This window comes from Cricetulus griseus, chromosome 9 (genome assembly GCF_003668045.3).
Source record: "Cricetulus griseus strain 17A/GY chromosome 9, alternate assembly CriGri-PICRH-1.0, whole genome shotgun sequence".
NCBI classification, from domain to species: Eukaryota; Metazoa; Chordata; class Mammalia; order Rodentia; family Cricetidae; genus Cricetulus; species Cricetulus griseus.
Window position 1 is genome coordinate 12084538 of NC_048602.1, and position 26762 is coordinate 12111299.

The 26762-nt window shown below is 42.3% G+C and overlaps 1 protein-coding gene across 1 annotated transcript in view; it reads left to right on the top strand.

The window, feature by feature from the left end:
• Nucleotides 1–6873: 6873 nt before the first annotated feature.
• LOC100772681 (carcinoembryonic antigen-related cell adhesion molecule 3-like) overlaps nt 6874–26762 on the top strand; it is a 70167-nt gene continuing 50278 nt past the window's right edge. The window contains exons 1-5 of the mRNA XM_027431351.1: nt 6874–6937; nt 8225–8584; nt 11409–11768; nt 13267–13626; nt 14649–14864. Coding sequence (XP_027287152.1) covers nt 6874–6937; nt 8225–8584; nt 11409–11768; nt 13267–13626; nt 14649–14864 — 1360 coding nt within the window. The remainder of the gene's footprint in view (nt 6938–8224; nt 8585–11408; nt 11769–13266; nt 13627–14648; nt 14865–26762) is intronic.

A 26762-nucleotide genomic window follows, 5' to 3' on the forward strand; every position in this document is an offset into this window, starting at 1 on the left:
CTTGTTACACCATGGAAGAGCTAATCATAAGAATTATTTGCATAGAAACAGGAGAACACCAGCTCAAAGGCACAGAAAATATACTAAGCAAAATCATAGAAGAAAACTTTCCCAATCTGAAGAAGGAAATGCCTAAAAAGATAAAAGGAGCCTACAGAACACAAAAGTTACTGGACCCTCCAACAAAATTTCCCTTGCCACATAATAATGTTAACAAAAAATATACAGAATAAAGAAAGAATATTAGGAGCCAAAAAGGAAAGAAGGGCAAGTAACATATAAAGGCAAACCTATCACAATAAAATCCAACTTCTCAATGGTAACTCAGAAAGTAAGAAGGTCCTGGGCAGATATTTTGCAAATACTAAGAAACCATGGATTCCAAACAAAACTACTATGCCCAGCAAAACTTTCAATCACCATATATGGAGAAAGCAAGATATTTCATGACCAAATATGATTTAAACAATACCTATCCACAAATCAACACTACAGAAAGCCCTGGAAGGAAAACTCCAACCCAACAAAGTTAGCTCTATTTACAATAGATAATCCCTCAGAGCAAATTCTAAAGAAGTGACACACACACACACACACACACACACACACACACACACACACACACACACACAGAGTTATAAGAATTAACAATCACTGGTGATCAATGTCTCTTTATGTCAATGGATTCAATCTCCTGTAAAAAGATAAAGTAAAACAGAACAGATACACAAACAGAATCCATCCTTCTGCTGCATATAAGAAACACACCTCAATCTCAAAGACAGACACTACCTCAGAGTAAAAGGTTACTAATAGACTTTCTAATCAAATGGTTCTAGGAAGGATTCTGGTATAGCTATCCTAATATCTAACAAAATAGACTTCAAAATAAAGTAATCTGATTATGGAGTTCCTGTCCCACATGGTACCACACTCATTTAGCCCCAAATAAACACACAAAGGCTTATAATAATTATAAACTGTTTGTCCAATGTCTCAGGTTTCTTATGGTCTATCCCTCTCTTAATTATTAACCCATTTCTATTAATCTGTATCTCCAATGGACTTCGATTACTGGTGATGCTCAAGCCTCTTGCTTTCTTGGCAGCTACAATGCATCTCCGTCATGATTCCTTACCAAGTGCCTCTTCCCAGAATCTTCCTAGTCTTGTAGCTCTGCCTATACTTCCTGCCTGTCTATATCCCTGTCCACTGGCTGAAACAGCTTTATTTATCAACCAATAAGAGAAACCAACATTCATAGTACACAATAGGACATCCCCCATCAGTAATCAAAAGAGACTAAGAAGGACATTTCATATTTATCACAGGAAAAATCCATCAAGATGATGGATGATGGATGATGGATGAAGTCTCAATCCTGAACAATTATGTCTCAAATACAAGAGCAACCAAAGTCACAAAAGAAACACTTCTAAAGCTTAAATCATGCATCACATCCCACACACTAAGAGTAGGATACTTCAATACCCCATTATCACCAATGGACAGGTCTGCCAGACAGAAACTGACATAGAAATAAGGAAATTGGCAGATGTTATGACTTAAATGGGCTTAACATTTTTCTCAGCACTTCATGGAGCTTTCTCTAAAATTAACCTCATACTTGGTCATAAGGCAAACCTATAGGATACAAAAAAACTGAACAAACCCCTGTATCTATTTGGATGACCATGGATGAAAGTTGGAATTCAACAACAACACTAATTATAGAGAGCCAAAAAACTCATGGAAACTGAATAATGCTCAAATGAATCACCCTTGTGTCAAGCAAGAAATTAAATAATATGAATCTACAATATACACACTTTGTGGGATAATATGGAAACACTAATAAGAGTAAAAAGTTCCTAGCATCAAATGCCTACATAGAGTAGTTGGAGGAATCCCACACTAGCAAATTACCAAAACACCTGAAAGTTCTAGAACAAAAAGGAGCAAACTCACACAGGAGGAGTAAACAACAGAAAATAATCAAATGAGGGCTGACATCACTAAAACAGAACCAAAGAGAACGATATAAAGAATCAATGAAATCAAGAGTTGTTGTTTGATAAAATAAACAAGATAGATAAACCCTTATTCAAACGAAAAAAAGGCAGATAGAGATTATCCAAATTCACAAAATCAGAAATGGAAAGAGGTACATATCAACAAGCACTGAGGTAATCCAGAGAATCACCAGGTCATACTTCAATAACCTGTACTCTATAAAATTGGACAATTTAAAAGAAAATTGACAATTTTCTGGATAGGCTCTACATCCCAAAATTAAATCAAGACAAGATAAACAATTTAAATAGACCTATAACCCCTAAGAAAAGAGATATAGTCATTAAAATTCTCCCAACCAAAAAACAAACAAACAAACAAACAAAAAACCCCATGACCATGGCTTTAGTGCAGAACTCTACCAGAATTTTAAAAGAGATAACACCAATATTCCTCAAGGTGTTTCACGTAATAGAAACAGAAGGAAGATTGCCAAACTAATTTTATGTGGCTACAGTTATCCTGATACCCAAACCACACAAAGATAGAGCAAAGAGAAATGAAGACCAATCTCCCTCATGAAAAGTGATGCAAAAATACTCAATAATATACTGGCAAAGTGAATCCAAGAACACTTCAAAAAAAATCATCCACCATGACCAAGTAGTCTTCATCCCAGAATTGCATGGTTGGTTCAACATAGAGAAATCTGTCAATGTAACTCACCATATGAATAAACCAAAAGAAAAAAAAAACATGATCATGTCATTAGATGGTGAAAACGCCTTCAACAAAATCCAACACCCCTTGATGATAAAGGTTATGGAGAGATCAGATATACCAAGAAAACATCTGAAAACAATAAAGGAAATATACAGCAAGCCAATAGCCAATATCAAATTAAATGGAGAGAAACTCAAAGGGATTCCACTAAAATCATGGCCAGACAAGGTTTTCCAACCTCTCCATATCTACTGTATATAGTACTTGAGGTTCTAGCTAGAGCAAATGGACAAGAAAAGGAGATCAAGGTGATACAATTCAGAAAGGAAGAAGTCAAACTATTGCTATTTGTAGGTGATGTGATAGTATACATAAGTGGCCCATAATATCTACCCAGTAACTCCTACATTTGATAAAACCCTTCAATAATATGGCTGGATACAAGATGAACTCAAATAAATCAGCAGCCCTCCTATATAAACTGATAAATCATCTGAGAAAGAAATCAGAGGAACATCGTCCTTTGCAATAAACACAAACAACATAAAATATCTTTGGGTAACTCTAACCAAACAAGTGAAAGACCTATATGACAAGAACTTTAAGCCTTTGAAGAAAGAAATTGAAGAAGAAATCAGAAAATGGAAGCTTCTCCCACGCTCTTGGATAGGTAGGATAGACGTAGTGAAAATAGCAATCTTAGCAAAAGTAATCTACAAATTCTAAGTAATCACCATCCCAAAACAATTCTTCACAGACCTCAAAAGAACACTATTCAACTTCAAAAAGAAAAATAAACAACCCAGGATAGCCGAAACAACCATGTACAATAAGGGGGCTTCCATAGGCATCACCATCCCTGACTTAAACTCTGCTATAGAGTTATAGTAATATAAAAGGCTGGCTATTATCAAAAACAGACATGTGAACAAATGGAATCAAATGGAAGACCCTAACATTAATCCGCACACCTATGAACACATTGAATTTTTACATAGGAGCACAAATATTACAATTGAAAAAATACCAGTATCTTTAGCAGATGTTGCTGGTTTTGCTGGATGTCAACATGTAGAAGACTGCCAATAGATCTCTGTCTATCCCAATGCACAAGACTCAAGTCCATGTGGCTCAGGCACCTTAACCTAACTCAAGTTACACTGAACCTGATAGAAGAGAAAATGGGAAGTAGCCTTGAATGCATTGGCTCAGGAGACTACTTCCTTAGTATAACAACAAAAGAACAGACTCTGTGAACAACAATCAATGAAGTGGGACCTCCTGAACCTGGGTAGCTTCTGTAAAGCAAAGCACATTGTCAAAAATATAAAACAACAACCTACAGAATGTGAAAATAACTTCACCAACCTTAAATGTGGCAGAGGGCTGATCTCCAAACTATATAAAGAACTCAAGACACTAGACATCAAAATACAAAACAATAGAATTTAAAAATGAGATAGAGAGCTAAACAGAGAATTGTCAACAAAAGAAACTCAAATGGCGGAAAGACATTTAAGGAGTAGTTCAACAGCCTTAGCCACCAGGGGAATGCAAATCAATATGACTCTGAGATATACTCTTACAGCTGTGAAAATGGCTAAGATAAAATTTCATGAGAACAGCATATTTTGGAGAGGACATGTTGTGAGGGGGATACTCCTTCACTGATGGAGGAAGTGTAAATCTGTGCAGCCATTTTGGAAATAAGTATGGTGGTTCACAGAAAATTGGGAATCAATGTACCTCAAGACCCACTATGTTCTTAGCAGCATGATTCATAATAGCCAAACCTGAAAACAACTTAGATGCCCCTCAACTGAAAAACTGATAAAGAAAATGTGGTACATTTATACAATGGATTATTACTCAGCTCTAAAAACAATGACATCATGAAATTTGCAGACAAATGGATGGAACTAGAAAACCACATCCTGAGGGAGGTAACCCAGACCCAGAAAGACAAACACAGTATGTACTCACTCATAAGAGAATATTACAAATAAAACAATGGATAACCAGACTATAAACCACAGCTCCAGAAAATCTCAGTGACAAGAACCCTAAGAGGGACACATGGATTGCCTTGGGTAAACTCAGAGCAAGGGGGCTGCTAAAGGTGATGGGATGGGTGATGAGAACATGAGAGAATGGGATGGTTAAGGTGGGATGGAGCAGGATAGCAGGAAAAGGATACCTCAATAGAGAGCCACTATGGGGTTAGGAAGGAATCTGGTGCTAGGAAAATTCCTAAGAATCCACAAGGATTACCCTCATAATTCTGCTAGCAATAGTGGAGCAGGTACCTTGAACTGCCCCCCCACACTAATCCTATTGGTGAATACCTCATCTATCACCATAGAGACTTCATCCAGTAATTGATGGAAACAGATGCAGAGTCAAGCACAAGGCTGAACTCCAGGAATCCAGTGAAAGAGAGGGAGGAGGGAATGTATGAGCAAGGAGGTCAAGATCATGAGGAAGAAATAAACAGAGACAGCATAACCAAGCTTGGGGAAAACTCAGGAACTCTGGATTGACATCTGTGGCACTTCCACTGGAAATAGGTGAAATAAGATCCGAGCATGTGGAAGACAGTTTTGAAACTTGGACTATCTGAGGGGACCTTGGTAGTAGGATCAGGATCTATGCCTGGTGCGTGAGCTGGTTTGTTGGAGCCCATTCCATATAAGGAGATGCAATGCTCAGCCTTAACTCATAGGAAGGCTGGGTCCTGCACCAACTTAATGTGGCAGGCATTGTCAACTGTCTGTGGGAGCCCTTACCTGTTGGAAAGAGTGGATGGGGCATAGGCTGAGGGGGAGGCAAGGGTGGTAGGAGGAGGGGTGGGAGAGAGAACTTTATCTGGAATGTAAAATGAAATTGAAAAAATAATTAAGAATATGTACTTCAGAAAATTGGAAAATTAAAAAGAAATGGATAATGCTCTTTTAAAGGGGGATTTAGAAAGCAGTGATTGTCCAGAATGAGCATGTGCAGTCCCGTACATTAGTGCCCTCTCCTTTTTGCCAGACAAGAATTCTTTGTGTAGCTCTGGATGTCCTGTAACTTGCTCTATAGACCAGGCTGGCCTAGATCTAAGAGATCTACCTGTCTCTGACTATGGAATTCTAGGATTCAAAGCATTCACCGCCATGCCCAGCTGTGTCCTGTTCTTTCAATCTTAAGAGAAATGTCCTAGAACTTTCCTCTGAAATTTCCAGAGCGCCAGGCTCCTCCTGAGAATGCCCTTCCTCTGGATTCACACTACTTCCAACTTTAGTCCAGGGCTTCCCAGGGCATTTCTGGAACACTGTCTAGACCCATCACACAGGAATAGGAATGAGGAGTCACGAAGAGCACAGTGATGATTATGAGCATGGTACCATCTAGGAAAGGGCAAAGATGACCCAGGAAGAACAGAGAGGAAGTGTGCACACCTGACACAATGGTAGAGTGTTGTCTTGAAAACCTCCATATGAAAATGTAGGCCACAGTCCTTTCAAGGATGCACAGGTAACCCCTTTCCCAACACTGAACACAAGAAACTCCTCACACAACTGCTCCTGAGCCTTTCTCCTGGGTCATTAAATTGAATGGTGGTATTGGATTGATCTTCATCCCAAGTCATCATTCATCTAGTCTTGTTCCAGGCCTCAGAGATATTTATGTCACATTCCTATAGGGGTTAAGTAAATACCAACTTTTGAGAGCATTGAGAACACGGGATAGACTTGGTTCTCAGGTTGGTCTCTGTGTCATGAGGACACATAGGCATGAAGGAGATTCTCTATGGTCCTGACAGGTCCTAGGTTAGGACACAGCGGGTGTCATCTCTGGGATGAATCATTGTTCCCTGAGGGAATGGAGATGTTTATCAGCCTTGTTGCTCACGTGTATTGCTTGGAGGAGAAACATAAAGGGAAGTTGAGAGGGATTCAGGTCAGCACTGAGGGTGGAAGGCATTGAGCAGGGCCTTGGACTCAAGCCCCACCACTCACAGCCCATTGGATTCTGGGAAGTCCTCTAGTCTGAGAAGAGTCTCAGCCTAGAAGGACGAAGACTGGCATAGCCTGAGTTCTGTGTTGGAGCTAAGGTTCTTCTCCTCAGAAGGAGGAAAGAACAGTGAGAAGATTGATGGAGGAGTCCTCTGTGCGCCTCTGCAAGGGGCGTACCCCTGGGCAGGGGCTTCTGATCATAGGTAAGAGTAATCATTTTCTGTGTTTGGAGGGGAACCCAGAAGAAGCTTGGAGTGTCCTAAAGAGGACAGGATCTTGAGAGAAGACTCAAGGTGTCTGTTTGCCGTCATGGTGCAGAAGGTACAGCAAGGGACAGGAGCTCAGTAGCCTGAAGCTTCCAGAGGATAGGAGGTGACGAAGGTAAAAGAAAAGCCACATACACTCCAAATTTACTGTCAATTATATTGGCTGCAATGCTGTGAAGACAGAGATGTTTCCAACCATGACGGCATGACTCTCCAAATAGAAATCAAACAGGGGAGGGCTGTCAAGATGTCTCCGTGTGTGAATATATAACAATCCAAAACCAATTCTCAGCTTCCAAAAAGTAGATGAAGGGAACAGACTCCTACAGGCTCTACTCCTGCCCTCCACAACGGGTGCTGTGGCATGTCCCCACACAAGCACACTCTGACACATGTGCGCCAACACAGACTTGTAGAATTTAATTTCATATGGGCACAAGGAGATACCAGTCTTCATTAATGCACACATAAATTTACATAACAAAATCAAAAATCATTTATTGGTCACTTGAATATAATTATTGTCATAAGCTCCAAACCTAGGAGCTCTGAAGAGAAATCCATGGGGACACATTTCTCTTTCCTTCCTTAATTTTTTTGCCTTTATCCACTTTTCAAGGAACTGATCATTCAAAAAAATGTCAGGTTAACCCTGCCCTGAATGGAGTGGTGGCTCAGGCCTTTAATCCCAGAACAAGGGATACAGAGGAAGGTGATCTCTGTGAGTTCAAGGTCAGTCAGGTCTACAGAGCAAGTTCCAGGATGCCCAGAGATACACAGGGTAACCCTGTTGCAAAAACAAAACAAAACAAAAACCAAAAATGAAACTGAAACCAAAAGTAAAAGCAAAACCAGCAATAATACCCATTGCTCTAGTGGACTGATGTCTGAATATCTGAAGGTGAAGTCATGGTTTGACTAGAATCTCAAAGGAATCAGAGAAAAGAGAAAAAACATCAGAAAGCGAGGAGTTCAGAGAGGCATTGAAACTCACAACAGATACTTTGTGTGAGAAGGGATACAGGGACAGTGAGCGAGTAGCAAGGCAGACACCAGAGCATGGAATCCCAAAGAGAGTTAATGACACAATCAGACACTCTGAGTCAATAGAAGTCGTGTTGCTCATGTCTGCAAAGGAGGGTGGGCACACCACCATGCACGCACCAAAGCTGAGTGATGGTCACACCCATTTAATACTGATGTTTTTTCTCAATTCACTTCTAGCCTCCCTTTTATCCTTCTGGCACATGTCCACCACTGCCCATGTGACCACTGAATTAGTGCCACCCCATGTGGCGGAAGGAGAAAACGTCCTTTTGGCTGTCCATGGTCCCCCAAAGAATCTTAGAGCCTATGCCTGGTTCAAAGGGCTACCAAACACAACTCGAGGAATTGCGGTATATACACTGCATAACAATTTAAGTGCTCCTGGGCCTCTACACAGTGGTAGAGAGACAGTGTATCACAATGGATCCCTACTGCTTGAAAATGTCACCCAGAAGGACACAGGAATCTATACCCTACAAACCTATAATACACATGGGGAAATCTTATCAACAACATCCAGGTACCTCCGAGTACACGGTAAGTAATTCCTTGTGAGCTCTGTGAGCCTTTTGAGGTTCATTTCACTGGACACACAGGAGTGTGGTCTGTGTCTATCTTCCCTGTGTACTGAGCAGCCATGTTGGGGTTTGAGCATTTGGTGTAAGACACATATGGTTTACAATGATGGCAATACATCAGAATCCTTGATTTGACTTCACCTTGAACACAGGTGGATGCATGGTGCATAACTCAGCCAAGGATATCAGCCTCTGTATAGACTATAGTGTTTTTTTTTTTTAACCAGTAATGTTTCCTTGAGAAAGACCGTGAGGGAATCAACATTGTTCCTGTTAGAGGAAAACCTGGAATCCTCAGAGAGATGTAAGCATCAAGAGGCCATGGCTCCAGATCTCTGTCCCAGATTCAACTCCAGGTGTCCATGAGAAACCTTTTACAAGTGTTGGATTTTGCCTTCTGGATGGCAGGGAACAGTTTTCCTAGCAGTTAAAGTCTTGTGATGTGTGGAACCAGACAGTGCACTGTCATTCGAGCTTTGGTTGGATTAAGTCATTTGGCCATATTCTTCAGAGAATCGGCAGGGAAGCATAGCGCAGCATGTGTCCAGGCTGTTAATGAACTGTCCTGCTAAGCGTATGAGATTTCACATGAAAGTTATGGTCCCCTAGTAGAGGGACCAAGGAAATAGTTTCTCCAGATGAGTGAGTGTCCTTTGGGTGCATCTTGGAGAACACTCTCCTGCAGACAAATGGTTACAGGCTATGCTGATTTGACAGCTTCCCAGACATGAGCTGTAGGTCCTCCATGACCACCATGACCACCATGAATGTCATCAGAACACACAAGGAACTAGTGTAAAAGTATATTTGCTGGAACCAGGAACTTAGTAGGCTTGGTCCACCCCTGTTTTGAAAGACCTGGAAATCATGGTCACAGAATTCTCAGACCTACAGGCTCCTTAATGTGTCAATTACACTGCCAGGAGATTATGTGTTTCCTATAGGAAACACATGATATCCCGGGGGAAAACAACTAAATAGAGGTCCAAGGCATCTCAGAAAGATCACAGAGCACATGGGCAAACCCATTACACAGCTCAGCAAACAGAGGAACCGAGAGCATGGGTATGAAAGTCTTGCACTGGATGAAGGAGCTCACAGCCTTTTCCTAGGAATCAGGTCGCCTCATCCCACACATCCAATGTGTGAGACTCCTGACATATTTGGGGATTTTGACCTCTGTCAGAATGCAGTCTGATGGTGGCTTCAGTGACAACACAGTTGTTCTTTTCCACACCCATCACGCACCTGGCCCCTTTTGAACCTCAAAGGCAGTGTTGGACCTTCCTGTTGGGGGCAAATTGCATGTTTCCAAAGCACTGAAACAATATGTCAGACTGACTAACCAGCTGGTTTTCTTTGTCACACAGTTGTGCGGATTTTCCCCTTTTGGTGCCAGGGTATAGCAGAGTGCAGTTCCAGGGTCAATTCCTATTACCTCATTTCACAGTGATGGCCATCAACCTTGATACTCCGTTTTCTAGAGGTCAGAAACATAAAGATGGAATAGAAAAGGAACATGGGGAGCTGAAAGAGGAGGGACAGAGCAGCATTTTGAACACAGATCCACCCTAATCCCATTGGACTCCAGGAGGTGCTCCTCCGTGGAAAGAAGCTCAGCTCAGATGGGGTTAGGTCAGCAGATCTTGGTAGCCGTGCTTGAGCAGAAATACCCGCAGAAGAATGTCCAATCAGCCTACTGAGTCTGTACTCCTCTGCAAAGGGTACGCCACACCTCAGGGGCTTCTGCTCACAGATGAGGAGACCAGGAGTTCACAGTGTGTGAGGGAAGAGAATTGACACACTGTCTGGAGTCTCCTGAGTGGCCTAAGGACATGAGAGGAGTCTCAGTGTTTCTAGGGGAGAAGATACAGAGTAGGAGAAGGTCAGCATTAGGATGCTCTCATCGAGTATTAAACAGTAAGGGTGGGGGAGACAATATTCTTACAGTAATTTAGTAAGCATGGCCACAATATTCTGAAGACTAATGTTCTCAGTTTGATGGACCAAATAAAAAAAATCAAGCTGCTGTGTGGATCACTGACATGGTTCAATGGATATAGGTATTTGCTTCATTGTGTGACCAGTTGAGACAAACGAACAAAAGTCCTCTGACCTCCACTTAAGTACTGTGTCCTGGACCAGCCACACATGCTAGACTAGCCCTTACACTACAACATCACAAGTATCATATACAAACAGCTGTAAAAAAATCATAGCAAATGGAATGATCCATTACTGTATCCCTAAACTTAAGAGTTTCTTTAATAAATCCATGGGCATGCAGGGTTCTGGGATCTTATTCATCCATTTGGTCTCCACATGTACCTGAGTTTTTTCTAGGCATTACTTATAAAAAGTACAAGACAACACATGGGTCTTATGATTCCTAGTTTCAGTGGACTTGAAGTAAAGAAAGCTAGGAAGTGAACTTGGATATTAACTGAAACCCCAAAGGAACAGAACAACAGCAAGTCAGAGTGAAGACAGGGTCTGTAGGAGAAGAGTTTGGGCAGGTATCAGCCCAAGACCAATCCTGGGTAAATGCGAGCAGAGATCTGTTGGCGGTAAGCTAGGGAAACTTTTCTGACTGAATAGGGAGAAGTATATACTGGAAATAAAATGTGTGGGGACACACACATATGAAATCCACCAAGTGGGACAGATAGACACTCACCCACAAACCCAGGCTGAGCATTTGACACAGCTTCTCAGGACACAGGGCCTCACTTTAGTCAAATACAACGGTCCCGATTTTGATGGATCTTTTTCTTCACTTCTAGCTTTTCTTTGGAATTGTGAGTTCCTTGCTACCTCTCCCAAACTCACTATTGAATCAGTGCCACCCATTGTTGCTGAAGGGAGAAGCGTTCTTCTACTGGTTCACAACCCCCCTGAGAATATTGCAGGCTTTGTATGGTTCAAAGGAACGACTACGATCGATAACTTTGTGGTTTCCCAATATACGCTGTACAAGAAATTGACTGTGTGGGGGCCTGCATATGGGGGCAGAGAGACGTTGTACAGTGATGGATCCCTGCTGCTTCATAGTGTCACCGTGAAAGACAGTGGATTGTACATTCTACGTATTCTGTGGACAGACATGAGAAGTCAAGATGCCCAGGTGCAACTCCAGGTGGACAGTAAGTGATTCTCTGTGTTTGTTCAGTGCTGGGTAGGGCTTAGACAAACTGAACTGTCATGGCTGGCCTAGGCTACGTTCCCTCTGTAATGGGGTTCCATGCAAAGGTTTGAAAAGTTAGTGCACGATAGACTGGTAGGGCTGGCCTGGCTTACTTTCCCTCGGAAAGGAGGCCCTAGATGGAGCTTTGAGAAGTCAATAGGACACACTGGTAGAGACAAATGCTTCCATCTTCTGACTCCACCAACATCAAGTTCTAACCTGTAGGAAAGTAATTCAGCCTAAGTAAGATGTAAAAGCCAGCCCATTATCACAGGAAGCCAGACCAGGGAGCTGTGAACCCAGTCATCTTTCCAAGGCTGGACTAAAGTGATCCAGGGGAGCATTTTTCTAGTGCTCTACTCTCTCTCTCTCTCTCTCTCTCTCTCTCTCTCTCTCTCTCTCTCTCTCTGGTTTTTCGAGACAGGGTTTCTCTGTGTAGCTTTGGAGCCTACCTGGCACTTGCTCTGGAGACCAGGCTGGCCTCAAACTCACAGAGATCCACCTGCCTCTGCCTCCCGAGTGCTGGGATTAAAGGCGTGCACCACCAACGCCCGGCTCTAGTTCTCTACTCTTACATGCCCTCAAAGTTGATAGAGACCAATGGTGTTAGAACATCCATGTCAGACTGGGATATTTATCAGCTCCATATTCAGAGTGTTGAATAAAATCCAGGAACTGTGTACCAAGACCATGGTGGTGGAGTGTTTCCTATTGATTTGCCCTTCCTGCTTGCTCAAACAGTTCTCTCAGATCACCCAGGACTCCCAACCCAGGGCTTGAACTGCCTGCATTGGTCTGAATACTTTCGCATCAACCCCAATGAAAAAAAATGTACTATAGTTTTGCTCACAAGACAAGCTGGTGTTGGTATTTTCAACTGAGGCCTTGTCTTGAGAAATGACTGCAGCTTGAGTCAAGTTGACATAAAACCAGCCAGCCTACCACACAAGCCTTTTAAGGACTTTAGCCTGCCTTGAAGATTACAGTGCAACCAGACCCCACACAGTTGCAGATCTAAGGGCTTTGAGACTTGACAGCACAACAAGTGCATCTATTTTTGAAGTTAGTGGTTGAGTATTGTATCAAATGAGATTTAAAAAAACACCTAGAAAGTGAAGAATTCCAGGCCTGTTGAGTTCAGGGGTCATCATCTCAAACCCCAGGGTGTGTGAGTGTTTGCAGTATCTGACTGAGTGTACTGAGGGAGCAGACACCCAAGGGGACAGTTTCATGCAGAGGACGTGACACTTTCAGGGGCACTGTTGGTAATGTTTCTGCCCTTCATTAAGTGGGAACACACACACACACACACACACACACACACACACACACACACACACACACACACCCCTGTACCTCTGAGTGACAAATACATCTCCTTAGGATGGAGGTCACCATCTTTTTTTCACCAAGTACAGTGGCCCCCGTGTGATGGCTTTGTTTCTTTTCCCTCCCAGCTTCCCTTTCTCCATTCTGTAACCTTCTAAATTCTTCTCAATTCACGATCCAACCTGTGCCTCGGTATGCTGCTGAAGGAGAAGACGTCCTGTTCCAAGTTCACAGTCTTCCAGAAGACCTGCAATCCTTTTCTTGGTACAAATTAGAGGACAAGAACCTGTTCCATAAAATTGTAGAATACAGCAGAGCCATGGATTCTATCTCCTGGGAGCCTACACACCGAGGAAGAGGAATGGTGTACAAAAATGGATCCCTGATGCTCCAGGGTATCACAGAGAAAGATGCAGGAATGTACACACTATCAATTTTAAACAAATATTTCAAAGTTGAAAGAGCATATGTGGAAGTTTATGTGAAAAGTAAGTGATGCTATGGTCTCCATCTGCTGGGTGTGTCTTCTGCTACGTCATACACTAAACTGTCAGGATTGTCTGTGTCTATTCTCTGTGTCCCCCAGTAGGGTTTGAGTCCCTACTGGAGGACATACATTGGGTAGACAAATTGTAATTGATCAGAACTCCTCACCTCTCTTTACCTGCAGAGAGGAGGAACTGTGTTGGATAAACTCAGCCCCAGGATGTCAGCTTCAATGCAGACACTTGGAGCTCTCACCAGGCACATGTTCCCAGAAAGACTTTGTGGGAGTCAGGCAGAACTTGGCTGATTAAGTCATGGGGTCCTCACAGAGACCAACAATAAGCACGGACTCCAAAATGTTGACCCTGGCTGGAATCAAGGTGATACTCTGGAGCTTTTTGTAACTGTTTTTCTTTTTAAAAGATTTGCTGTCATAGCTGCCAGGATCAGGCTTTACTATCTGTCCAAGTCAAGGGTCTGACTATCCCATACAGTGTAGAATCAGCTGTGTACTTCCATGAAAGCTCTAGTTACATAGGTGACCTGTGCATCTCCTGCTGAGGAGGTGTCTCAGTGGATAGGTGTCTGGGCCTTTAGCCTGTTGTTCTGATGGGCTTATGAGACCTCACAGGAAGGTTCAGGCACAATGGGAAGAAAAAAAGGAGGCAGCTTCTTCAGATTCCTCCATGATCTCAGGGGTCCAGCCCAGGAAATTCTCTTCTGCAAGTAAATAGTAACAACAGATGCTGTCCTGCCAAAGGTTAGACCATTGTAACTAATCATAGCTCACAGACATGGCAATATCCATGCACTGTGTGTCTTATTATGGGAAAACTGAGACACAGGAAACAGTGACTCAATCAGAGTCACACAGCCCCTGGGTGGCAGATCCAAACACAAGATGTGTCTATAGTCACAGCTCCCTATTCTCCCCCTTGGAAGTTTTAAAAAGTATGAACTAAAGATGGCCTGGTTCAATTCTCTGGATTACTGTCATTTGGTACCCTCCTCTCTTTCTTCACAGAGAATGTGACACAGCCCTTTGTGCGAATCTCTGATACTATGGTCGCAGGACATAGATCTGTGACGTTCACCTGCATTTCACCTGACACTGATATCTCCATCCGTTGGATCTTCAATAAGCAGAATCTGGAGATCACAGAGAGGATGACTCTGTCCCCGACAAAGTGTGGACTCAGAATAAATCCTGTCAGGATCGAGGATACTGGAGATTATCAGTGTGAGGTCTCCAATCGATTCAGTTTGAAGACCAGTCCCCCAATCTCTTGGCCACGATGAGTGAGTGACCTTTCTTCCCCTGCAGTAGAATGCTTGAATTTCTTTATCAATGGGGTTACAAGATGAAGAAGATTAATTTAATGTGGAGAAAATTATTAGGTACTACTTAGGTACAGCCAGCGTGGCGAGTCACACTTAAAATCCTGGGATACTCTTGTGTACAAGGGAAGGCCAGGATTTAAAGTGAGTTTGTCTTAAAAGGAAACAGAAGAAATCAAAATGGAAAGAAAAACTCAAAGGCCTTAAGAGTGTAGGTTGTGATTCAAATACATAGTGATCCTTCAGATTCCATGTGAACTAATTTCAGCTCTCCAAATTTTTGGTGCTCTGAGTCTGCTCGGAAAATTGTGCATTGATTGCATTGACAAAAAAATCCTCTCATACGATCAAATACATTCCTTGTTGAAACAATTCACCTGAGTCCAATGCTGTCTGCACATCATTCATCCATGTGAAGTGAAGAAGAGTGACAGGAAAAGGGGCTGCCCGAGTTTCACTGTGGACATTGCTGGTTTCCAAATAGCCTTGATGCACACTTTGTTTGATGTCTAGATGTAACATTCTACATGGAATGTTATCATTCTGTTTTCATCTAGAAACTGTCATTCACAGTGGGACCTTGTGGACGAGTGTTTTATCCTGTTAAACCGTATTACTTTCCTTTTTAGTCTCCTCTCATATATTCCATGCTGACCTCAGTTTCCCATTCCTCAACTCTTCCATAAAACCCCATTTCTCCTCTACCCTGATCCCCTCCTCTTCTGTTTCTCTTTGAAAATAAGCAGGCCTCCCAAGGATACGTACAGAACATGACATAGAAAGTTATATTTTGTCACAGTCACTCATATCAGAGCTGGGAGTTAACCCAATAGGAAGAAAAGGGTCCAAAGGGCAGGCAAAAGAGTCAGAGATGTCCCTCACTTCCACTGTTAGGAGTTCCACAAAAATATAGATCAACATTATTATGGCTAAAATGCTGAGGCCCCAGCTCAAACCCCTCCAGGGTCTGTGATTGCCACTTCAGTCTCTGTGATCTCCTATAAACCCTGCTTAATTGCTTCTGAGTTTCATGTTTTCATGGTGTCCTTGACCCCCCTGATTCCTACAATCCATCCTTCCCCTACTCTGTGGGTTTCCCCTGGCATGGCCAAGTGTTTGGCTGTATGTCTCTGAATCTGTTTCCATATGTTGCTGGACAATTCCTCTCTGATGACTTTTAGGCTGGACACTGATCTACTAGTATAACAGAACATTGTTAGTAATAATTTTATCCCTATCTTTTCCCAGTCACGTTTGGTTCTGTCCTGAATTTCTGGGCTATCTAGCCTCTGGTTCCTGGGCATCTAGACAGTGCCAGTCCTGGGCACCATCTCATGGCATGGGTTTTGATTTAGATCAGTCATTGTTTGGCAAAATCCCACAAGTTCTCTTCCAACATTACCCCAGTATGTCCGCAGGATGGACAGATTGTAGGCCTAAAGTTTTGTGACTGCCTGTTGTCATAGTCCTATTGTAGGGGATGCTGTAGCCACGCCTGCTTAGGTGCTGGCTACAGGTGTGCCTGACCATGCCTCCGAGGGCATGGTCAGGGGACTTAGAGTGAGGGGCATTCAGGTGGCTGGTTTGGCTTGCAGTTTCGGTTTCACTTTCGGCTTGCTGTACAGACTGCTGCCACACCGGCTGGCTAGGTCGCTCTGTAAGTAAGGCTTTTTCCCTATTAAAATCCCTTGTATTTCTACCTGGCTCCGTATTGGTAATTTCCCACATTAGTCTTATTGTTAGAGTTTTTGTGGTTGTAGAAGACAGATGGTTCAGGCTACCTATCCCTCATTTCTAGGAGTCTTTACTCAGGTCACTCTTGTGGGTTCCAAGGAGCTTCCACGGTAGTAGGTTTCGATATTACTTCCAAAATGCTCCACTATTCCAGTCATTACTCAATTCCATTCCACCTTTCCAAACACGTTTTCTTACGTTTCCATCCTTACCTGACCACCATCCATTCACAAAATCCTTTCTGTTTCTTCTTCCCAGGGAGCCACGTGTGTTCCCCTTGAGTCTTCTGTGTTACTTAGTGACTCTATCCATGTGACAAAACAGGAAACTTAATGGTTGGATGTAATAGTAGTTTACAGTTGTAGAGCTCAGATGGGAGTGTTTGTTCACCATTCTGAGAAATTTTATACATTCATGTCATCTGTAGATCTATTTTGCAGCCATTTAATTGGTGAACTTTTATTTCTTTTTGTTGCCTAATCATTTCATCTAGGACATCTAAGACAATACTGAAGAAAAATGGCCACCACAGCATCCTTGTGTCAATCCTGGTGTTGGAAGAAATGCTATCAGTGTCCCCACAGAGTATTGAGTTTGCAGGGTTTTTTTGTATGTGTTTTTAATGCACTGGGCTCTCTTCTATACCTATTTTGCCTGTTTCCATCATGAAAATTGTTCACGTTTCTCGAATGTCTTTATTTATTCACTGTTATGAGTTTTCATGAATCAGCTTTTTGTTTCTTCATGCTTCCATCTCTGTAGGCTCTGGGCTTCTAGGTATTTGTCTGTTTCATGTAAATCACACTTCAGTTGCCTCCATTTATGTTGAGTAGTCATGGGAATTTTATCAATCTGAAAATTTGACAGCAAGGTCTCAAATTTCACTTCTAGTATTAATAATGTTACTACTTTTAAAAAACCAAGTCAATTGAATTAAAGATTGTCAATGCAATTTATCACTTTGAAGAATGAACTTTTATTGAAAATATTTTCTTTTCTCATGCAATGTTTACTGGTAGTCGTTTCCCCTCTCTCAATAATTCCCAGTTCCTCACAACCTCCCCTACAATGGGGATCCACTCCCTTTATTTCTCTAATTATAGAAGAATAGGCTTCTAAGAGATAACCACAAAACATAAGAAAATAAAATACCATAAAAAGAAAACTGTCATATTGATATTGACTCTGCAACCTAACAGGAGCAAAATAGTCCCAAGGGAAAACTCAATAGTCAGAGTCCCAGTTATTACCACTGTTAGGAGTTTCATGAAATGCTCAGCTTATAGCTGTAACATCCACACAGAGGACCTGCTGCCTACTCTTGTAACCTGACTATGCTGGTGAGATGCAGAAACCTCTTCTCTGAGGACTAAACAATCAATTGTCCTACTGACTTGTGATTCCTACAAATGACAACGATGACCAGCATGGCAAGATATCCTTAAATGATCAAGAATGGCAGTTATAACAATTAAAGAAACATCCATGAAGTTGAAAGGAATTAAAATCCTAAGAGGTGATGGAATGGGAGGAAATAATATAATGTAGACTCGATATGCATGTAGGGAATTCGTTAAAAAGTACTTTTCCCCCACTTTTTTATTTAAATTAGAAACAAGATTGTTTTACATGTCAATCCCAGTTCCCTCCCCTCCCCTCCTCCTCTGCCCTCCACTAACACCCTACCTATCCCATACCCTTTGTGCTCCCCAGGGAGGGTGAGGCCTTCCATGGGGGATCTTCAGAGTCTGTCATATCCTTTGGGATAGGGCCTAGGCCTCCCCTGTGTGTCTAGGCTCAGGGAGTATCCCTGTATGTGGGATGGACTCCCAGAGTCCATTCCTATGCTAGGGATAAGTACTGATCCACTACAAGAGGCCCCATAGATTTCCGAGGCCTCTCACTGACACCCACATTCATGAGGTCTGGATCAGTTCCATGCTGGTTTCCCAGCTATCATTCTGGGAACCAAGGGCCCCCCCTTGTTCAGGTCAGCTGTTTCTGTAGTTTTCACCAGCCTAGACTTGACCCCTTTGCTCATCACTCCATCCTCTCTGCAACTGGATTCCAGTTCAGCTCAGTGTTTAGCTGTGTGTGTCAGCTTCTACTTCCATCAGCTGCTGGATGGAGGCTCTAGGATGGCATATAAGTTAGTCATCAATCTCATTATCAGGGGAGGGCATTTAAGGTAGCTTCTCCGCTATTGCTTAGATTGTTAGTTGGTATCATCCTTGTAGATCTCCAGATAAGCTTTAAATTGTGAGTGCACCTGACAACCGTCAAGTTGAATCATCCAGAAACCTCAGAATACAATTCCATGAAAACAGAATGACATTTTCAGGAGCACTAATCAAAAGGAGGTCATGTCACATTGCTTCTCTCCACCAAATTCTGTAGAATCACCCAGATACTCGCACTGAAGCTAAGGGATGAACACACCTGCTTAGGACATATGTCAATCATTCCATGAAATGTATAGGGACTAAGATTCCTCTCTTTCCTATGTAGCCTTAGCTTTTATTTATTTTTAAAGCAACTTTGCATGATTTATTGATACTTATACGTGTTTTCCTGCAAGTGTGTCTTTGCACCACCTGCCTGCCGTGTATGCAGACTCCAGTAGAGGCATTGGATTTCCTAGAATTAGAGTTAAATGTTATACTGAGTTGCCCTGCAGGTGTTGGGAATTGAACCCATGTCTCCCTAAAGAGCAGCTAGTTCTATTAATCAACAAGCCTTCCATCCAGCTCCTAGCCTTACTTTCAACCTGCTGGTACCCTCTCCATACTGCTTAAACTCACTATAAAATCACAGTTACACAAGGTAGCTGAAGGTAAGAATTGTCCATTAGTTCAATTTTTCTTTTTCTGGTTTTACAAGATGGGGTTTCTTCTCTGTATAGCCCTGTCTGCTCTGGACCTCCCACTATAGAACAGACTGGCCTCTGCCTCCTGAGTGCTGGTATTAAAGGTATGCCTGCCCTTCTATTTGTTCTTAGTCTGCCAGGGAATGACAGTAAAAGCAAAAAAGTAAAAGTTATTTAATTTTTATCACTGTAAAGAAAATTTTTGCTGATGAAAATGGGCAAGTGTGGTTGACAGTTATAGAAATGTACGGCTGTAATAGCCATCAATAAAAGCTTACTGGTCCTTGCACACAATGACAGAGAGACAGCATGTACCAATGGATTTTTGCTGTTTCCAAAATCCTTATGGACACATGATATGCTTTTAACTTTTATTTTACTTTGTTTTACTTTTAGCTCGTATTAGGGTTTAAATAGTGCAGTCACACCCAGTGTAGACCAACTGCAATGCCTGTCTTATATCTGAATTCACCCTGCTGAGAGTAGGGAATGTGGTGACATTACTCAGACAAAGAATCAGAAGAAGTCCATATTATGTGGGTCTCACTGTAAACACAGCTCTAAGAAAAAACCTTTGGACTCAGGGAAGGTCTAGATGAGAGAAATATGGAATCTCATTAGAGGAGAGACCCACCACCAGGATATCCTTGCTCCAAATCATTGTTCCAGATTTGCAATTCCATGTGAGCTGGGGAGTATGAGCAGGGGTGGAGTCTGACCTGTCAGATCTGACAGAGAAGAATTATTTATCAGTTTTCTGAATCTTCCAGCTCATGGAACCAGCCAGTGTTAGCAGAAGAACCACAGCTAGACTAGATCACCTGGGCATGTCCTTCTGAGTCTCAGCATGGACAGAACAGTTTCACAGGTGCTGAGTCCCTTAGCCAAGTGTTCTGTTGGGCATATCAGACTTCACAAGAATGTCAGGGTCCCTGAGGAGAGAGAGAGAGGACATAGGTCCTCCTGATGACTGAATGTCCTCAGTATTAAGTTTTGTGAGCTCCTTCCCCTAAGTAAATAGTACCAGACATGGCTGATAGGTACAACCTTCCTTTCTCAGTGTCAGGTCCTACTTCATATTTAGCCTACATTATTGCCATGACAATTTTTATTTACTATACTTGATATCACGGGAACATCGAGAAAAAGAAACCACGGTGATCAAATCAGGCTCACGCAAGTCATAGATAGACTATGTGAAGCATAAGAACCTGTCTACAGTTACATACTGAGTATCTCCACTCTGGACGTCTGCTCTGATGCTTTTGACCTGGAGTCACCAGCCAGATGCAGACGGGGTAGAGATACATGCCCCGACTCATGCTAATCAAGGCACTGTCACAAGGCAGCGTGCAAATAAGGACTATGGGCTAACTTAAAATGTAAGCTCGAGCTATTGGCTGAGCATTTGTAATTAATAAAAACCTCAATGTGTTTATTTGAGAGCATCCGTGGAATGGGAAACCTCAGCCTACAACTGGCCCTTTAAAGTGGTCTGTAAAGTGTATGAAAGATTCTTATACATATCATTAACATATGTTGCTGTATGCATCTCTCGAGTTAAAGCCAGCACATTAGTAGTAGCACAGGCCATGAGTGTAACAATAGCAGTAAGATCAAATAGAATCAGTCCCCCAATCTTCATCAGGAAGGACATCTTTGCCAAAATAAAAAAAAGGAAAGTAAATGAACTAGAAGATAAAATTTTGTGAGGAGTAGGTGTAGAAACCTACTTCCCCTCTTTAAAGGGGAAGTTTTAAAAAGTTTTAAAATAACCTTTTAGTTGTCTGTTATTTCTGTCCAGAAATGATTCATGAGGATAATATTGAATGCCAGTGATTTCTTTTGAATTTCAAAAGAAAGGCCAGTTCCATTATTTTTGAGCTAAATTTGAAGCAAGCTTGAATTACATACTGGCCAGGATCATGGGGTTTGCTTGGTACATAGCATGGGTTCCCAGGAAATAGTGAAGAGTCACATTTTGCAGAGGTTTCAAAAGGGAAAACCACAGGGCCTCAGTGTTTCCCAAGATCCTGTAAGGGGAAAGCATATATCCTGACACACTTGTTCCATGTATACATCCAACCTACATGCCAACAAGTACTTCAGGTGCAATTGAGTCAAGCAAATTTCTTAAGCAGAGAGAAAACATGTGGTTTGTTATCTCCCATAAATAGTAGCCTCAAGCATTCCTGGAAGCTCTCTGTCCTTTGACGAGTGGGGCTTATAGGTCAACTTTGAACTTACATTCCCCTGTTGAGTTGTATCCTGAGTCAAATCCTTGACTCACTGTGTGTTGGGTACCTGTTTATATTGGGGATCTCATAATTGTCAGCTTAAAGGAACCTAGAGCAGAATCATCATTGGTTAAGGCATTCGTGATGCAACCACCCAAAGTAAACTAGCAGAAACAGAATGGTGAAAGGCCCTACATACAATATCTGTCATTAGAGTTAATATCTAGGAGGAGCCAGGGAATTAAAATGGGCACCATTCCTTTATTTCATCTCAGGTTTTATTGCAGTGTTTCTTTGATTACAGACAGCTGATAATCTCAAATTGTTTGTACAGAAACAACAATGTCGTGTTAAGTGCGTACAATAGCATTTCTGTTTTTTTTCATAGAGCAGTTGCCTACTTATCAGATCCTGCCATCCCAAGGCCCCTGGTAGTCAAAAGACGCACAGATGTCAACACAGATCCTGGCTCATGTAGGACCACAAATAGAGACAGGCTATTTAGCAGCAACTTGGGCCCAGATGTCACCGTGGCTCTGAGTGGCAGCACAGTCCAAAAAGATCACTTATTCTCAGTAACAACGTGGCCCTGAGACACAAATGTGGTCTCAGGTGGTGGCCCAGACCCCAGGCATCTGCATATCCTTTGGTATTAACACATGCGTGCCATTGATATCATCATAGGCACCATGTGAAGTAGGAACATGAAGCCAGACATATCCTTCTGTGTTAGTAAAGCCCAGACATCACATGAACCCAGGTGGCATCATAGGCCACCCATATCAATCTGTTTGTCACCACCTTTGCATAGTCAGTTCCTTTTCTCTCCACAGGGCTCGAATCAATCTGCTTCACCTTTTATTCCATTTTTGTGATCACATACCTGTTCATTATAGCAGGACACACTACTGTTTTAAATATACATAGTTAAAGTACAACTTCCACTTTACTTTTCCAGTGTGTTTTTTTCTCCTTTCCCGAGGAAGCCACCTCTTTACATAGGCTTTGGCAGATGTCATGTTGCATCAGCAGCAGGTTTAAATAGCGGTAGGGGGTGTGTTAAAGTCTTCCCAAGATTCAAGAAACTGATTTTCTGAATATTCTGCTATGAATGGCACAGCTCATGCAGTAATACAATTTGACGTAGATTCTGGGAAGGACATCAGCATGGAAGACACATGCTTTGGATATGTGCCTGATGATCAAGGCATTTATAATGTCCCCAGTGATGAACTTCTTAATAGCTTTGTCATTGGGCTCACACTGGGAACAGTTATTTGTGCATTAATTTGACTGCACGTGGTCACGGCTATTTTTGACACTACTGTTGTCTTTTATTGTCATCTTGGAGCCAAGACCCGAAAGAGCTCCATTAATCATTTTACCTGCCACATTCAGGAGTTCTTTAACAAGTTAGAATAAAGATCGATTATTTATGAACTGTCTGAGCTAAACAAACCTTGCTTCTTTTTAGTTACTTGTTTTAGGCTTAACATTAAAAACCTTTATAGGAAACTAAAGAGGGCTTAATTTGGTAATGTACTTAGTGTGAGTAAAACTGTAGTTGAGAACATATTAAAGAATTTTATTATGTATAAGGTGACTTTCATGGCTTAACTTCCTTTAATAGCATATAATAATTTAGTAGTTTTTATTAATTAAATTTATTTATTTTACCCCCGACCTTAGTTTTTCTACATTCTCCCATTCCCTGTGCCACACCCCTAATCCAGTCCTCCTCTATTTCTGTTCAGAAAAGGACATGGATTTCAAAAGAAAAAGTCATATAAAATTTCAATAGGACTAAACATCTCACCTTGTATTTATCCTGGGAAAGGCAATCCATTTTGGGCAACAGATTGCCAAAAGCCAGCTAAAGTATTAAGGATCGACCATGCTCTCACTGTTAGGAGTCTCTCAAGTAGATCAAGCTACACACCTGTCACATAGAGGGCCTATGTTGGCTCCCTGGTTTTTAGTTCAGTCTCTATGAGCTCCTATGAGTACAGCTTAGTTGCTTCTGTGGATTTTCTTGGGATGTCCTTGACTGCTCTAGCTCATAGAACCCTTCTTCTCACTCTTCACTAGGATTCCTCAAGTTTGACCTAGAAGGGGTTGACTGAAGCTGCAAAGGAAGCAGAAAAAGCCAGGAATGAAGATGTGAGGTCTGTGGATAAGGATTTCAGAGGAGTCATAAAATGAAACTCAGTGTTCATCAGTGTGCACAGTGCTTGGGAGGGCAGGGAGGGGCAACCATGAAGACACTCCAGGAGAGAGTTCCATGCAGAGGAAATACATGTTCAGGAACACTGGGTGAATGGGGGTCATGTTGTTGACTTCCACCAGGTGGGATAGAAACACCCACACCTGTATTGGTTAGGCTGAGTGAAAAGTCCACCTGCTTAGGATACAGGTAGCAATCTTTCCACCAAGCACAGTGATCCTTGTGATAACTTTTTTCTCTTTGCCCTTTCAGCAGCTCAGCCCTTTCCAACCCATAATAGAGCCAGTGTCATGGAATGATGCTAAGGAGAAAAGCATTCTTCTCCTTAATGCATAGTCAGCCAGAAGATCTGTGAATATTTTCCTGGTACAAATTGGTGTAGCGCGCTCAGCTGTTGAAAACGGAAGAAAACAACAGAGCCATTAATTCCACCTGTTGGGGGCCTCACACAGCAGAAGATATATGGTGTACATCAGTGGATCCCTTGTGGTCCATGGCACCACTGAGAGAGAAGCAGGGCTGTATACACTGGACACTTTACAGAGAGATTTGAGGAATAGAAAGTACACATGTACAACTCCATGTAAACTGTGAGTGATTCTCCATTGCACTAGCTGCTCAGTGTGACATATTGTACTCAATACACAGGCCCCATTGCGTCCCCATTCTCAGTTTTGGCTCCTTCCTGTGGGTCACAATTAGGGTAGACAAAACTGCAATAAATCAGAACCCCTCACCAGTCTTTACCTGCAGAGTAGAGGACCTGTGCTGGGTAAACTCAGCCCCAGGATGTCACCTGCAGCCCAGACTCTTGGATTTCTCACCGTGCACATGTCCCCAAAATGACTTTGGGAGACAGGCATGCCTTAGCTAATGAAGCCATGGGATGATCACACGGAGCACAAGGAAGCCCCAGCTGCAAATCTCTGTCCTTGCCCTAAACTCCAGATGACACATGGGAGATTGTGTCCCTACATGGTTTTGACTTCCTGTGAGAGCTGATAGGGGACAAGGCTTTATTGGTATGTGCAGCCAACCAGTGGTGGTCATGAGAACCATGGTTTTGTTAGGTCCTCAGGATTATCTTCCCCAGAGACATCACATGGAGAGTGTAGCATTAACTAACTGTTTGAATGGAATTATGAAACCTCACAGGAAGGTCAGGTTCAAGAAGGGGAGTAACAAAGGCCACAAATCCTCCTTCCAAGTGATTGTCCTCTGGGGTCCAGCTCTGGAAGTCTCTCCTGCAGACAAATAGCAACTGAGGTGCTGATCTGGACAGCACCCGCACATGAGGTGCAGTTCCTATAGTAACCATTAGGTGGCAATAAAAGGCCACACAACACGTAAAAAGTATTTCAAGGAGCGATGAGCTTAATTGTATCCTAGCTTCTGCCCCTTTTCCCTATACATCTGGAGGTCACTTAAAGCATTCACAGACATATTGGATGCTCCTTGTGTTTCTAAGCATACAACTCTATCAGAGGCCGCTGGTTACCAATCCCTTACCCCCAGGAAGCTCCCATGGGATATTCTCCTAGACAGAGGGCTAGATGCATCCCAGGAAAGACATGGAGAAATCCGAGACATGGCTTAGCCATCATAGGAAGTTTGAGAGTCCCTCTGAGAGTCTTTATAGGCTGGTGTAGCCACCATCCTCTCGCCAGGCCTCAGATCACCTCCTGTTTCAAACCCACTTGAATCTTCTCACACAATTGTCCGTGACAATGCACGCTGACTAGTGACTCCGTTGAGAATTGGTCTGCCCCTCTTTTTAGGCATAACTCAGCTGATGGCTTTCTAATGCTCACAGCCACAGCTCACACCTTCCTTCAGGTTCTACATACCACATTATCAGAACACTGAGATCTCAGGCCAGACTGGATACTCATCTAGCACTCTTGTCTTATAAAGGACACGTTGGGAGAGCACAGCAGAGGGTAGCCTTGGGGTGAGTTATTGTTGTCCTCCAGCACACAGATATGATTATACAACTTGTTGCTCATTCAGTGTTCTGGAAGACTGAAAATATTTATAGAGAGAATCTTACAGGGACTCAAGGGAGGACTAAGATTTGCAGGGATAGGGCATGGCCTTGGACCCAAAGCTGAAAACATTAAAAAAAGAAAAATACCCTGGGAAGTGGTCCTGCTTGTCTGGAGGCTGAAAGGGAGGACAAAAGACAGAGGGAACTGGGATTGGCATGTAAAATTAAATTGTTTTTAATTTAAATTTAATTTAAATGAAATTAATTTTGCATCAATAATAATTAACAAATTAATGTATAATCCAGATGGGAGGGAATTCCATTTGGATTAGGTTTAGAAAAAGGATTGTTTCTAGGAACACCCTGTTTACAGTTCCTTTTCAGATGGCCCTGTTTGTCACAATTGAAACTTGACATTTTGATTTTTCTTCAAACCTGGGCTAGTGACCATTTCTTCAATTCATATACCAAAAGTGGGGTGACAAACATGGTTTGAGTCATAAGAGCCCAGAGACAGATATTGAGGTTCAATCTGAAGATCAGAAAAGCAAAGCAGCTGACAACTAGAGAGTTTTTTTAACTCTAGCAAGCATGGGGCAATCCTGTCCTCAGCAGACTGAATACAGACTGTGACCCTAAACTCCCATCTCATATTCCTTTCTAGTGCTGTTGTTAAAGGTGTGTAGCACCCCTGCCCAGCTTCTTTGGATAACTAGTGTGGCATCTGGGATCAAAGTTGTGTACCACCACTG